The following is a 16,119-nucleotide window of genomic DNA, read 5'->3' on the forward strand; positions in this document are numbered from 1 at the left end:
CCCCCATCAGAAGAAACTTTAGGAATGAGTGGGAGAGGTATTTCTGGTCAGCCTGGCAGTGTGTGTGAGTGTGTGTATGTCATACGTCTGATGTGTCTGTGTGACAGTGATATCACACTAAAATAAAATTAAAAAGCACTATTAAATGTGTAATTAGCACACTATTAAATGTGTTATAGTAGTATAGCATCATCTCTACTGCTTATCATGTCATTAAAAGGACTAAGTAGCCATATTTCACCTTGCCCAAGTCTTTAGGTCCTTCTAAACTATTAGTGTTTAGCTTAGGTTAGTCCACCTAGATGACAGTTGCACGGGGTTTATTGGGTGATGGTCGCACTGCATTTTTGTGTAATGCCCCATCTGGGACCTAAGGAAGCCACTGCTTAAATCCAAATGATGCTGAAACCACCATGGTTAACTGGGGTTTGCAAGCCGCTCTACTCTTGAAAGTATAGTCAAAATAATGTGTAGATTAACACATGAGCCAGTCCACACTTAATATTGACAGCCGGTAGGAGGCTTTAATCACCCCGCCTCCCCCTCCACCTCCCCCCCTCCCATCATACTCTTTCATATAAGCTGACTTCAGTAGGGGGAGCCTTACACAGGAAACTAGCATTACATTAATATTTCACCCCGAGTGAATAGTATCTTAAATCCCTGTGTTATGTTACTTTAATAACACAGGATGAGGTCCTCATCCCACATGCCCGTCTAGGACCACAGTGGTAGACACCAACCTACTTCACACTCTCTCTACTCATACCTTGTTCAAAGCTACTGTTATTATATCATTACTACCTTTATACGTGTAACACTATATGTGCCCTCAATTACTGAGGAATGAGAACAAATAAAGAATATAGAAAAATAATAATAATAATAATAATAATATATAGATTTGGAATGGTATTTAGAGATTGGCTTAGTTAGCGATGATAATGTGTAGATGGACTTTGTTTTAGTGAGGATTATAGAACTTCTGGTATTGACTCATAGCTACTTTACTAATTTACTCAGTGGAAACAATGTGACCTTGAATGCTACTGCCGTTTCTGAACAAAAATATCAAAATGAGTATGCTGAAAGAGAACAATTAAATATATTGCACAAAACAGCATCTCTGAGAAAATTGAACCCTATTGTTTTTAACAATGACTGCTAATTGGATTTTTTACAATACTATCTGAGATATTGTAATATCAAGTTATAATCATTTAACTGTTCAACTCAATGAATTATGTTTTGTTTTTGTTTTTTTTGTTATTATTTTGTTTAGGATTAATTCGCCTCCAAGAACTCATCAAAGCTCCATCAAGATTCAACATCAAAATAAAAATTCGTCAGTTACCCTCAGGGAATAAAGACGCCCGGCCTTTGTTAAAAGAAATGAAAAAAGCCAAGGAATTTTATGTGATATTCGACTGTTCACATGAAACAGCAGCAGAGATTCTCAAACAGGTGATATTTGTATTGTTAACATTGCATATAGCTAGCACATCAAGGTGACCTTTCTTTCTTTTTTGCTTGCTTTTCTTTCTTTTTCTTTCTTTCTTTAGTTAGAAAATATTTTAAAATAAAAGTTAAAACCTATTTAGATGGGTGGTGGGGCTGGACCGCCGAGCTTGGACGCATTTTACATTTACTGTGCGGACGCATTGACTGTGAGCTTCACACTGAAATCGCCTAAAGCTTCAAAAAAATTGTGTCTTGAAGCCACCTGACACTTGTCGGTGCAATTTCAACCTCTGAAATAGCAAAATTCCTACCTAGTGTGTCCCCGGCTGGGAATAGCAGCTGATCTCACCGGAAGTCAAATCAGCTTGGCTGTGGGTAATCACTGTACTCCCCCCTCTTTGGACCGGTGGGGGTTATCCCAGTCCCCACCACTCTATACCCCCTATCTGTCATTATAGTTTGTGGTGACACAGTGTTGCTCAAAAGATGTCGGGAATCGAACCCAAGGACACAGCCTCATCACTAGTCGCAGCATCTCTGGCTAAGCTGGACCTCATCTTTCGGAGGTTCATTTCTCACATGGAGATGAAGCAGTGCAGCACACAGCCACCAAGACCAAATCAGACTGAAACTTAGCAACAACCTAAACTGACCGTGCCTTATTAGAGGTCTGATGGGTGAGTCAGGCCCTTATCTTAAATGGTGGAAGCCAGAAGGACTGGGATCTAAACATACATTGAGGTCCGCAGCATTCGGGGACTGTCAAGAGTCGGACTAGGGTTTGTGGAGTCTGCTGTTTGCGGCCTTTGGGAAATTACATGGCACGGTTGTGAGCGACTGACACCGGCATTCCCCAGCTACAAATACCTACCCACGTGGAATCCTCTGCTGAGATCCAAGCAGTCATCCTGCAGATTGGGCACTGGATGAGAGCACGAGCAGACCTGGGTGGTGATTCCGCTGAACAATGCATTAGCCTAGTTTAACTTCTCTGTGATAGACTCCTGTTTTTTTCTTCTATTCTTAGCTCTTGTCAGATAATCCTGCTTGTATTTGTGGAATCTTACTCAGTAGATTCATGCCCTACGAACTAGTATAGCTGCTTCCTTAATCTCCCTCACTTGTAAGCCAGTTCCTGGGCAACCCTTTATTATTTTTCTGAGTATTTTGTAAACTACTTGTCTACCAAGGTGCTGCAATAATTTACAGTACCATACCTGATATGCTTTATTTACCTATTTTCGTGGTAAGATGATGTTTAGCATTGTAAAGCTCAATTGTTCGTGATCTTTTTCTATTATGTCTCCTGCTTGCATATATTCTGTGATACACAAATGCCTCAATAAAAAAAGAGATTAAAAAAAGAAAATGTGGTGATAAAAAAAAAATCTACTTTTGATTGTGTGACTGGTACCTCCATCCTGTTACTTTAAAGAATATTACTTGTGATTGTTATGTTGGCAAACCCTAAATAAATTAAATTAAAAGCAAAGCAAAACAAGAAACATAAATTAATTTAATTAGGGCGATTTTGTATCTTAGTCCTTAAAGGATTTTTTTCCCCAAATGTGACGTAAAAGAAACAGCAAAATCTAGGGCTTGATGCAAAATAAGGATTAAATACTAGGCTCTGAATATTCCTCTGAAATGCAAAATTCACAACCATTCTCAGAATGTAAACTGATATTGTAATTCAGGCATTTGCAAAGGCAATATAGATGCATGTGGGAGTATTATCCTTGAACATGTAAATTCATTTATTTTTTTTAACAATTTGGTATCTGGTGATAATAAAATTCCAACAATGTGAAATTTAATTTTAAGGAAGATGAATCCTGACCTTTAATCGTTGTAACTGCATTTATACAGAGCTCCTGGAAGCCTGTGTGAACATTTTGAGACAATATTTCGCCATCGTGGCCTACCTGTACCCAGGACCGGTGCTAGGATTTTTAGTTACACAGGAGAAGATGCATTTTGGTGCCCCCCACCCTCGTTTAAAATAAGGGTCATACAAACACAGAAATAATCATACAGAGACATACAGACACAGACACACAGGCAGAGACATACATGCATACAGAGACATGCAGGCATATAAAGACATAAATACAGAGGCATACCGTCATACAGACACATACATACATACGTACATAGACATACAGAAACATACATACAGATACATCCAGGCATGCAGACACATACATACAGGCATACAAAGACATACACGCATACAGAGACATACCGTCATACAGACACGTACATATATACAGGTATACAGAGACATACAGGCATACAGACACATACGTACAAAGACATACAGGCATACAGAAACATACATACAAAGACATACAAGCATACAGACACATACATTTGTACATACAGAGACATACAGGCATACAGAAACATACATACAAAGACATACAGGCATACAGAGACATACATACATACATACATACATACATACATACATACATACAGAGACATACACAATTACATACTTACATCAGTTCAATCTTGTCCCCTGGGTGCATGCTGTCCGGCTCCTTGGAGTCCTGTCCTGCAGCCCAGCCCCATCACAGGGCGCCAGCCACGCTGTGGGGTGCACAGGGAGCAGGGATATGATGTCATTCATATCCCCGCCCCCTCCACACAGCCTGCGGCAGACACCAGGGTAGGTGCGAAAATTGATCCGTGGGCCCGCCCCCTCCCCCTCGTGCCCCCCCCCCCTCGCGGTGTGAAAATTGATCGGTGGGCCTGCCGCCCCCCCGCGCTTACTCTGCTCGGGCCAGGGCCGCAACACATGGCGGCGGGCACCTGGTCGCAGGGGTTGCAGGGCTGTGACCCCTGCGACCGCGGTATGTACGCCAGTGCATGCAGATGCACACACACTTAAAGGACCACTACATACACCCAGATCACATCAGCTCAATGAAGTGGTCTGGTTGTCAGGTCCCTCTAGTTTTAACCCTGCAGCTGAAAACATAGCAGTTTCAGAGAAACTGCTATGTTTCACCGAGGGTTAATCCAGCCTCTAGTGGCTGTCTCACTGACAGCCACTAGAAAGGTAAGTGCAGAAGACATACACACACACACTCTCACGAACAGATGCATACACACCAGCTAACATACCCACACATTTACTGACAGACACACTCAGCGACAGACATACATACACACTCACTTACAAAACATACACTCTCACTGACAAACACACACTCACTAACAGACATCAAACAGACTCACTAATACACACACAAACACACTCAGTCAGAGACACACAGTAACACACTCACTGACACTCACTAGCAGACACACTCACTGACACTCACTAGCAGACACACACACTGACACTCACTAGCAGACACACACACTGACACTCACTAGCAGACACACACACTGACACTCACTAGCAGACACACTCACTGACACTCAGTAGCAGACACACTCACTGACACTCAGTAGCAGACACACTCAATGACACTCACTAGCAGACATACACACTGACACTCACTAGCAGACACACTCACTGACACTCACACTAACACATGTTTTTTTTTATTTAATCCCCCAGCCTTCTTACCTTTTGGAGTGCTGAAGGGATTCCCTGGGGTCCAGTGGTGCTGCTGGGCTCCTGGGCAGGTAGGTAGGCAGGTAGGTAGGTAGGCAGGCAGGCGGGCGCGCGAGGGAGCACTCTCCCATGTGTGCTTCCTCTTCAGCTCCCTCGCGCACCGCGTAGAGATGTCGGCACCGTCATCTTCCGGCTCCGGTATCAGTATGCGGTGCGCGAGGGAGCTGAAGAGGAAGCACACATGGGAGAGTGCTCCCTCGCGCGCCCGCAGAACCGGACGCCCGGTGATACCAGGGCCAGCCTCGGGGGGCCCTGAGGTGGCCGGCTCCTGGGCCCCCCAGGGGAAGAGGTTGGCCCAGTGGGTTCATACCGGGTCGCAGGGGCGGCCGGGCCCTCTGCGACCCTGGTAGCGCTCGGCCACGCTACAATAGGTTGTCGGCTGGAGGGGAGCGCAGTGCGCTTCCCTCCTTCCGGTCAGCCTGATTTTGCACCCCCAGGGCCGGTGCGCCCTAAGGCGGCCGCCTGGGCCGCCTTATGGTAGCACCGTCCCTGCCTGTACCAAGCCTCTTATCCATAATCAGATCCATGGTCAATGCCCTGACCCTGGATCTGGCCCAGGTTGACGTGATGGTTTCAGCTGCATTCCAATTCAGGCTTTTGATACTCTCTTATCTGATAGAGGAACTGGTGAGCCAAACATACAGTATCACACATTGAGTAAAGCTGCTTCTGTCTTCCTTCTTAGCACTGTGACAGTATAGTATCTGTGCAGTGCATCTATTGACATTCTCATTCATTGTGACGACAACCTCTTTGAGTTGGAGGTCACGTTTTCTAGACTAGCTTGGACTGTGGTGTGTGTGAGGCCTCCATTCTTCACACCTCGTTAACTGTTGAGCCCTTAAAGGGACACTATAGGCACTGTAATTGCATTGTCTCACTTAAGTAGCTACAGTATTTGGAGTCACCTGACGTTATCCTTCCATTCAGTATTAAACCATTTTTAATGTTTTAATGCTATACTAGAGTTCCCAGCTGCCCATCTGCCCTGTGCTTCTTGAGCTAACGAGGAAGCATTAGAATGAGCAGCAATGGACAGTTCCAATTGGATGAGTGTCAGCTGACTTATTTTATTCTATCACAGCGCCCATTAAGATATGAATCGATATGGCTGTAAGGTGTGTAATTTCTGCCTTAGCCTCTTGCACGCAGCGCTCTTGTGGCCTATATCCATCGACCCATCTCCTGTCCACTGATGCAGATGTGGAATAGTGTTATTTAAAGCTTACTTCATGATTCCTTTGCAAACCAGTGGCCAAAGTATTTGTAATACCCATACCAGGGCATTGGCTAATTGAAAAAGACTTAAGACTTGTGTCTACTTAGGTACCTCTTTAGCCATCCCTGAATGTATCACACTCCCATAAATGTGTTTTCTCTTTACACTGTTCTGCATTCTACCTCTTACTATAAATTACTAGTTACTGCTCTCTTTTAATATTTGTTTTTACCTGCTTAGTAAACTTTCTATAGCACCCGGTAGATGATGGAGGCTTTATAGCCAGGGACACTACTTAACATGGCAGTCTGCTGTCATGAATCTGAGTCACTAACCATTTATGGTCATTATCGTAAAATTCCACAATGTACATTACATACCTCTGTAGGATGAAGATAATTTGAGTTATACTGTGTATTATTGATTGTATGCTACATTTTCAGTTATTTAACTAAAATATAGTTCTACCAATAATTGTGGAACATATTTAGGGTAAAACATCTTTCAGTGCAAATATTGCTTAGAAATAAAAGGATGCTAAAGGAAAGCCCCCTTATTTGTTTCAGCAGTGCTAGATCCTTAGATCTTAGTTACAGTTGACTTTACATGCATTGATGGAGAAAGACCATTTGATAGACAGAACTCAGTAAACCGTATTCCCTTGTTTTAATTTCATTATGTCTTTGCCATACCACAGAGTAGAGGAACGAGTAGGTGGACTCTTGTCCTTTGACTGGACAGAAGAAGTGTGAGTCATACCACGATGTCCCCAGTTAGAAGGGGATTATGAAGACATTCCTCAAGATAACCCGTCATATTGCTGTAAATCATGGCAGGCAGTTTCATACCCACAGGCTCTAAACATCAAACCTCAATTTACCAGATGGGCAAAGAAAAGAGACCTTCAACTTCAGAATTCTCCTTCTTTTTGTGAGGCCTTGGTTTGTTACAAAGGAGGTGATGTGATGCACTGAAGGTCCTGTTTGAATGGTGGTCCCATGAGAATAGGTTATATGGCACACTCCAAGGAAGACATCATTAACAAGCTTTTTCACTATCTAAGAGCAACTCTGGCTATTCACTATATTCTAAGCTATTATTGAAAGGTTAGAAGAGGTTGCAGGTAAAAGAGAGAGAAAGATTTGTAGACGTTTTATGAATTGCTGTGTAGCTTCTTTGTGATGGCAGCTTTTTATCTCTTCTTTTTAAAGGTAGCTTTGTTCTGATAATACTATGGAAAAAGCAGATAATTAATCCACTCAACTGATTCATCACATTGTTTCCAATAACACCTACCCTCTAATTTCTTAAATCATTAGAAATATCTATTCACGTTCACACAGTGCCATAGTGCCATCTCCTTGTCTGTCATATGAATAACCTATGCAGAATCCTGAGCTGGATACAAAGGAACTTTGTCAGTTGGGAACATACAAAACAAAAAATTAACAGAATGAACACAAAAAATTGGACACTTAGGCTTCCAAAGCATCACAGCAGAAGTTTAATTACAATTTTAAATATGTATGTAGCACTGTACAATAGGTAAACACTGAACAATGGCATTACTGTACAACAGGTAAACAAGACAAACAAGACAAAAAAGTCATTGAAACAAAATGTTTGACGTACGGGAACAACAGTTCAAGAGGGCCTTGTCCAAAGAAGCTGACAATCTAAAAGCAGTTGGGGGAGGGGAGGGGGTTTACCTTCTTGCCATCTCTGCTGTAAAGTTTAACAAACCTTAGCGGGTTGGTTAAGGTAAATGTCAAGTGTTACACTGTATGTTTTTTGGTCTTGACTAAGTAATGTCACATTTCAAGAAATCCTTGCAGTTATTGTAGAACTGAGGAGATTCGATCAGCCTGATTGGGTTTAAGTGCCTGGTATATTTGCAATGTATAGCAAGACAAGCACTGTGGATACTTGAATACATAATTCTACCATTCATCAAGTGCCTCGCACATTATGAATTCTATTGTAAAATATAAGGCTGGAAAATCGTATCAAACCCTTCGGACCTTGGTGTTTAGTTCTCACTGTAAAGACGAACAAAAGGCAGCAATTTATGCAAATATCTCTAAAATTGCAGCAAAGAAGTCAAATCAGATATGTAAAGCAACAATTAATAAAAGCATTGTCCATCCATACAAATCCAGCAGGTTACCATACAGAGGCATGTAGTACATGCTTTATGGAACATCCTAAATCTATTCGGAACAATTGGGGAATAGTATACAAGTCGATGCACTAATTCAGGGGTGCCCAAAAGGTAGATCCCCAGATGTTTTCAAACTACAACTTCCATGATGCTTTGTCATTCTAAAGACATGCAAATGCACACAAAGCATCATGTGAGCTGTAGTTCTGCAATATCTGGGGATCTTCTATTTGGGCCTCCTTGCTCTAATTGAAGGGAACTGGACCAGCTGTATATAAGAGTATCTGCTAACAATGTAGAAACAGTAATGTAACGATATGGCTTTTTTTTGTGTGTGTGTGCCCTTTAAAATCGTACAGGACAGACGAGTGTTAATATTATCGATCAGTGAAGAAGCATTAGGCATTAGTTAAAAAAGTGACTCCAAGCACCATGACCACTTAATTCATTTGAAGTGGTAATGGTGCCTGGAGTCTGCATAGAGATTTTGGTAATCCCTTTTATTCTATATTTGAGGGATACCTCTCTGTTATTGTACCTATTTATTTATTTCACTTTGTTAATATTCATTAATATGCATGACAGCCCCATCCAACCACCAATAGAATTTCTTCTAATCAAGTTTTTTTTAATTGATTGACAGGCAATTCAGCCAATGAAAGCTTTTTTACCACAGGTGATCAGTATAAGAAATTTGAAAAAGACAGCCCCATCCAACCACCAATAGAATTCGTTCTAATCAAGTTTTTTAATTGATTGAAAGGCAATTCAGCCAATGTAAGCTTTTTTACCACAGGTGATCAGTATAAGAAATTTGAAAGAAACTCTGACCTTATGATTGGATAATTACACATCCTGTGACCCCAAAGGGAGGATCCGAATTAACTTTAGAACACTTATAAAGTGGAAGATTCCTGAGGCTACTTCACAGCTACTGAGGAAGCTTATACAAAAGTGAAACGCGTTTAGCTGGAGTTTGGACTTTTATACTTGGACTTTCTATCATTTTGCTTATATGCTTTTGAGAAGTCTTAATATTGTTTTTATTATTTTTTATCTCTACAATAAATCGTTATTTTTTTATATTAGTCCATATAGTCCTTTCTAGCCTCCAGGAACACTATGTGGGGAATGCTATCCCAATAAATTAGCATATTGCCAACAAACCTCAGAGCCAGGAATTTAAGGCTCTGTCTAAGGTGAGCATAATCATTACTATCTCACTATATTGTATACACTATCTGTACAATACCACCTATGAGGTTCTCTCTCTCTGCTTGTTCCATATCTTCGGGAGAACATCGTTTGGGATAAAGGGGTGTGTTGCTGCCTCAAGAGCAAAAAGGAGTCACTTACGGAGCCAATAGCTTATAGGCTCCAACCCACGTGAGTGGTTTCAACCAATTGCTACTATTATTAATTTTTTATTTTTGTAAACCATCTGCACTATATTCTCTTTTTTGTTGTTTTACTTTGTATGTACATTTGGACACATTGTATCACTATGTTGGAGGGGTGAGTATACCCCCTCATTATTTATATTTCTATTCATTATAGCGCTCCACTCGCTGGTATATTGTTTATACCTTTCTTTTTCTTGTATAAATGAGGGTGAATGAGGCTTTATAAAATGAATTTCATACTGAAAATGACATATGTCAAGGACCCGGGTACAGGTCGAAACGTCGTGGTATCCATTAAAGCTGCTTAACGTATCACAGTGAATGCCTGAGATTTTTTTCCTTGACATATGTTTTATGGGGTATGCTGACCCATACTCAGTTAGCACCCTATGATTTTTATGATTGAGTGAGACCCTCTTTTCTCTTTTCGTGAAGCCACTTCTCAACATATTGCTTAAAGAACAACTATCATAACATTTTCACTTGACTTTTTTTTAAAAGTTCATAACCTTTAATTTCTTTTCTATCAGGCTGACCAACCATTTTAGGTCAGATTCAAGTGTTATTGTACCAACCACTATCCATATTTATACAAGCAATCACAACAGTAGGCAGGTTAGGTTGAGCAGTTGGTCTGATAACTGTTCAGCCAGATTTTTAAAAAAAGTGAAATATTATCTATATACATAATTTTAAAAAAAAAATCATAACGTTTCCTTCAATGTACTAAACTTTTAAAAAGCAAAAGTGAAAATATGATAACAGTCTCAATAACAACAGCCCACAATTGGAAGGCTATTCAACTACTTTAATTTAAAAATGTACAGGAATGGCTCTCAACTGGAAATCTCATAAAGAAATGTCAAACAGAGCAAAAGGAATCTTAAAGAAACTTCAACAAATTTGGGGACATGGAAAATACTTTTTAGCTCAATTCACCTGAGGCCACCCCTTGGGATATTCCCTGACCCTTTCTTATCTTTCTTTGGTAAAACCCCCTCAACATTATGAGAGGTCACAATTGACAAAATACACTTGTACACCATGCTTTTTATGAGCTAGTTTTGTTCTGTGATCGACCACTGTAACCTTTTTCAATGTTCTACTTTTATTACTCCTTAAAAGTCAGCGTAACATCAACAATTGATAGATCTGTATCTTTTATTGTTTCCCTGGGGGGAAAATAACCCAAAATAATAAGACATAACTGAAAAAATAAAATAAATTCCCATGAAGAGAAAATGTGTCAGTCTTTGCTGTACATTTCACTAAGCAGTAAATTTGTTAAGGGTATTTCTTTTTCTGTGTCAGAGTTTTGTGATCAAAGAAAATAAAGAAAAAAAATAGCAATATTTATATTATTTTGGAATGCATTGTAAAGAATATATGGCAGTTAAAATAAAAAAATTAAAACAGCCAAAATGTTCGAGCTGGGAACATTCTCAAGCTGGTTGTTTCTCCCAGAAGGTTCTTGTGACTGAAATGCAACAAGTCACCACAAATCACACCTTCATGGTATTTCAGTAAATCAGGTATTGTTGGAGATTTCAAAATTTAGGTATTAATAGCCGAGTAGGAAAAGACAGCTGTGCTGGAGGTTTTTTATCCTAAACTGTAAAATTCCCAAATCAACTTCTAATAATTCCAAGTTTAGCGAATTACACTACTGGTGAAAAAACTTCTACATCTGGAGTTTGAGTATTGTATAAATATGGAGTGATTTGTGGTCTCTAAGAGTAGCATGTTCAGTCCACCATCATTTCTCAAACTGAGTCCCCATCAAAAAGACACATGACTAAGACATTCCACTTGTGGGTAACTCTCTGTAACAACTTGGGGCCACTAAATGTTTTAGCATTATTATTATTATTGTGATTTATATGGTGCCAACAGATATATAAAAGTCAACGGGGGGGGGGGGGGATTTAGCCATAAATAGGACAATTACAAGAAAACTTACAGGAACGATAGGTTGAAGAGGACCCTGCTCAAACGAGCTTACAGTCTATAGCAGGTGGGGTGTAAAACACAATAGGACAGGGAATAGCAATCAAAATAGGTGGAAGTGAAGCAGAGCTGGAGGAGAGAGTAAAGTGCTGCCTTTTAGGAGAGAGCAAGAGACAGGTATGTGAGGTAGAGGTTACTCTGAGAGGCCATAATCTTTCCTAAAAAGATGGGTTTTAAGGCACTTCTTAAACGATTGAGTCTAATGGTGGTAGGCAGGCTGTTCCATAGGAAGGGAACCGCCCGCGAAAAGTCCTGCAAGCGTGAGTTGGCTGTACGGGTGCGAGCAGCGGACAGAAGGTGGTCACGGGCAGAGCGGAGAGACCGAGAAGGGGCATACCTATGGATCTGTGAAGAGATATAAGAGGGTCTAGAATTGGTCAATGCTATATAGGTATGGGTTAGCATAGAATACAGGAAGCCAATGTAAGGACTGACAAAGGGGTGAGCTGTGAGAGAACCGACTAGAGAGGAAAATCAGTCTGGCGGCACCATTCATTACAAACTGTAGCGGGGCAATACGGTTTTTGGGAAGACCAATTAGTAGAGGGTTACAATAATCCATGAAGGAAATTACTATAGCACGTACAAGCTCTTTGGTAGCATCTTGCGTAAGAAAGGGGCGGATGTGGGCTATATTTTTAATATGGAATCTACATGATTTGGTAACATGCTGGATGTGAGTCTCAAAGGTGAGGCCAGAATCAAATATGACACCAAGACAGCGCACTTGCAAGGATGGACTGATGTGGATACCACAGACTTGAAGGGAGCGCGAAAGAAGAGGATCAGTATTAGGAGGAGAAAATACAAGGATTTCAGTTTTAGAGAGTGGGAGGACATCCAGTCAGAGATGGAGGAAAGGCAAGCAGTGACACGTTGCAGGACAGCAGGGGATAGGTCTGAGGAGGAGAGATATAGCTGGGTGTCATCAGCGTACAGGTGGTAGTGGAATCCAAATGAGGCAATACGTTTTCCAAGAGAGGCAGTATAAAGAGAAAAAAGAAAGGGGACCAAGGACAGAGCATTGGGGGACTCCAACAGAGACAGGATGAATGGAGGAGGTATCATTAGAAAAGGAGACACTAAATGAGCATTGGGAGAGATAAGAGGAAAACCATGAGAGGACAGTGTCACAGAGACCAAGTGATTGAAGAGTTTGAAGAAGGAGAGCATGAACAACGTTGTCAAAGGCAGCAGAGAGGTCAAGAAGTATTAGTATGGAGTAGTGGCCTTTGGATTCAGCTGCGATAAGGTCATTAGTAACTTTTATAAGAGCAGTCTCAGTAGAGTGGAGGGGGTGGAAGCCAGATTGAAGAGGGTCAAGGAGAAAGTTGGAATTGAGTAAGTGAGACATACGGGTAAAGACAAGTCTTTCCAGAAGCTTTGAGGAAAAAGGGATTAAACGTGAAGAAGTTCATATTTAAAAGGGATATGACTTTTATGAATATCACTCACTGTGTATTTATGATTTGTGCATCTTTGTTCCTTTAAAATGAAAATAAGTATAACCACTTTAAACAAGACAATTTTATTGCATGAGACATTTATACTTACTTTAGGCGTACTTGGGGTTTTTTGTGTACTTACAGGAACAGGGTGACAACACCTCACCATATTGTAGACATATAACCCCTTTTATAATTTCAAATAAAGCACAGAACACAAGATTTCAGACATTCATTTAAATGTTTCTTTCCTAAACATCAAAAATAAGTTGTGTTCTAAAAAGGTTAAGAGAAATGTATAACTTTTACATTGAGTATGCCTCTGGATGTTCTGTTTATTTCTCTTTCCACGGACAAGCCCGTAAATATTTTGTTTTTTGGCAACAGCATGCCATCAGTGAAGAATAACCTTTCAGTTAAGTAATTTAGAGGTGGAGTTCAAACTAATTTCTGCCATAGACAATAAATCCAAATCCGGACAAGGGATTAGGGCTCTTTACGCCACATGTTTATTTCTTTAGATAGAGATCTTTCATATACGTGGGACTAACCTTGTTCTTTAATTATATTTTTGGAAACCACCATTATTCTAAAGTCCGAAGAGCTATGGAGAAGAAGGCCGCTCTAGATGAAAATAATGTGCATAGTCTGACAACAGAAGGCTGCAATAAATAGAACTAAAGAAGGGTACAGAAAGGTAAAAACAAAAACCTATAGAAAATATTTATCGAGCACAAATCTTAGATATTGGGTTCCCCTGTCATTATGTCAAGATATCACAGAAAAATTACAACCTGGCTGTCTCAGGAAGATATTGTTGATATAATATAATCCTGACACTTGTTAGGCATCGTCAGTACTGATATCCCTATAGGAACTGTGAGCAAGGGGTCCACGTCTGGATCACCCTTTAAACTTAGGGAGAGCAAAAAATCAAGGTGCAAGAGAGTACGGAGAATGGACAACAGATCAAATGACCTGCCCTTCGGTAGATCCCTACTCAGATCTTAAGCTGGTGTTAGCTCACCTTGTGCCATTACAAAAAGAACCAGGTCATTTGCATACCAGACTGATCCCACCTAAAAGGGAAGTTCAGATCTGAAATGAAAGCCGGATCTCTCTGCACAATAGATACAGCAGCCTAAGCGATAATTTCAGCCTTTTTGTCACGTATCCTTCGTATCCATATGGCAATAACGGAGATAATTACCTTCCGAAGGCGGTCTTCTGCCATGATGCCTGGCTTGTGCGGCATGTTGGTGTATGATGGCCGCTGCGGATCCACGCGGTTATATAGCCCCATGTCCGTCCACGGTAAAGACGACGTCGACATGCGGGTGACGTCACGCAAAAGATGCACACGCACGTTTTGGGGTCAAGGGCTAGGTACAGCCAATCGGATCTGCAAGAGGATTAGTTAAACTCACGTATTCTTTAGCTCATTGCCCTGTCAGGGTTTCCCTTAGATGGTGTGACAAACTACCCTTTGCCACTGGCTTCTGTAGGGGCCTGATTGCCAGCCTCCTGCCCCAAGACTATGGGCCCTGCATAAAGACATGCTAAAAAGGAACTTCCATGGGAAAATGTGCCTCTTCCCCTCCTCCTTTTTCCTGTCCTATTGTTCTCCAGCAGGGCGTTGTCCCAGGGACACTGCCAGACCAGTTGAAACTCGCTACTTTGTCACTCCTCAATCTCTCCTCAAACTCCTCACTCCTCAATCAGCCCTTACTATTGTTTAACCCCATGGTAATTCAACTGTATCTGAGTGCTTTTCGGACATATTGAGCACTCAGATCCAAGCTGTCTGGGGATATGTTGGACATATGGGTTGGGCATTGTATTATAGGAGTTGTGTATTTTTGTGTGTTTTTTTGTGACAGTCTTTGACTTGGAGATATTTCCTGTATTTGGAGATAATTAAGTTACCACAGCCACTTAAGCCAATTATCTCCAGGATAGAGGAGAAGATAGACTGGCCACACAGCCTAATTCTGTGGAACTCTTTTGGGCATGAAAACCATGCTTGCGGTCAGTCAAATGTGACTTCCACAAAACTTTTGAACCCCTGCTCTGATATGGGTGATTTTTGGATATGTTGTTCACCTAGATCAGGGCTATCCAGGGATGTGGGGATATGTGGTATTTTGGGGTGTTTTTGTGTTTTGTGAAAAATGTGTGTTTTCTGCCTGTGGGTAATTGAGTTAGTCCATTGTGTTTGGTAATTGTATCACAGGCAGAGGGGAGGGTTTGTGTACATTATCTGGGAGTGCCTAACCGTACAAGAGTGTTTTGATTGGCTTTGTAACTTTGTGTCCTGTTTTCCATAAGGTCCACATGGATGGTAACCTTGTGGGAAACGTGTATAAAAGAGACAATAAACCCTCAGTTCATTCTGTTAAGATCTACTTAACCCTCAATACGTAGCCTTGTCTCATTATTGTAGGGAACTGCTATATTCACACTGGGGATTGCTATACTTTGTATACTCCCCTGAGCTCTTTTAAGAACTGTTCCTGATACGCTCTCCTGGAGGAGAGGTCTTTCCCACATGGTCCTGGAGGACAGAGGCTGATCCAGTGTGGAACGAAGACTGTGAGACTCCAGTTAAGCTACGGTGGTTGTGGAGTCTGCGGTGGTTGTGGTGTCCGGTGCGGTGCTTATGGTCCTCGGCGTCAGCTAGGAAGCGTCCGTCAACAGAGGTGCCCAGTCCGGGTGCCGGGTGATCCGTTACAGATGGTTACACGAGACTTTGTTTTGACTTCCCTGATTTCTGGTACTCAGCTAGTTTTCTG

The 16,119-nt window shown here is 41.2% G+C and overlaps 1 protein-coding gene across 6 annotated transcripts in view; it reads left to right on the forward strand.

The window, feature by feature from the left end:
* The window catches only part of GRIK1 (glutamate ionotropic receptor kainate type subunit 1), a 479,351-nt gene that overhangs the window by 253,412 nt on the left and 209,820 nt on the right, over nucleotides 1-16,119 (forward strand). For all 6 annotated transcript variants that reach the window (XM_063448077.1, XM_063448103.1, XM_063448095.1 and 3 more), the window contains one exon: nucleotides 1,283-1,464. In XM_063448077.1, the coding sequence (XP_063304147.1) occupies nucleotides 1,283-1,464 (182 nt within the window). The remainder of the gene's footprint in view (nucleotides 1-1,282; nucleotides 1,465-16,119) is intronic.

This window comes from Pelobates fuscus, chromosome 1 (genome assembly GCF_036172605.1).
Source record: "Pelobates fuscus isolate aPelFus1 chromosome 1, aPelFus1.pri, whole genome shotgun sequence".
Taxonomy (NCBI): Eukaryota; Metazoa; Chordata; class Amphibia; order Anura; family Pelobatidae; genus Pelobates; species Pelobates fuscus.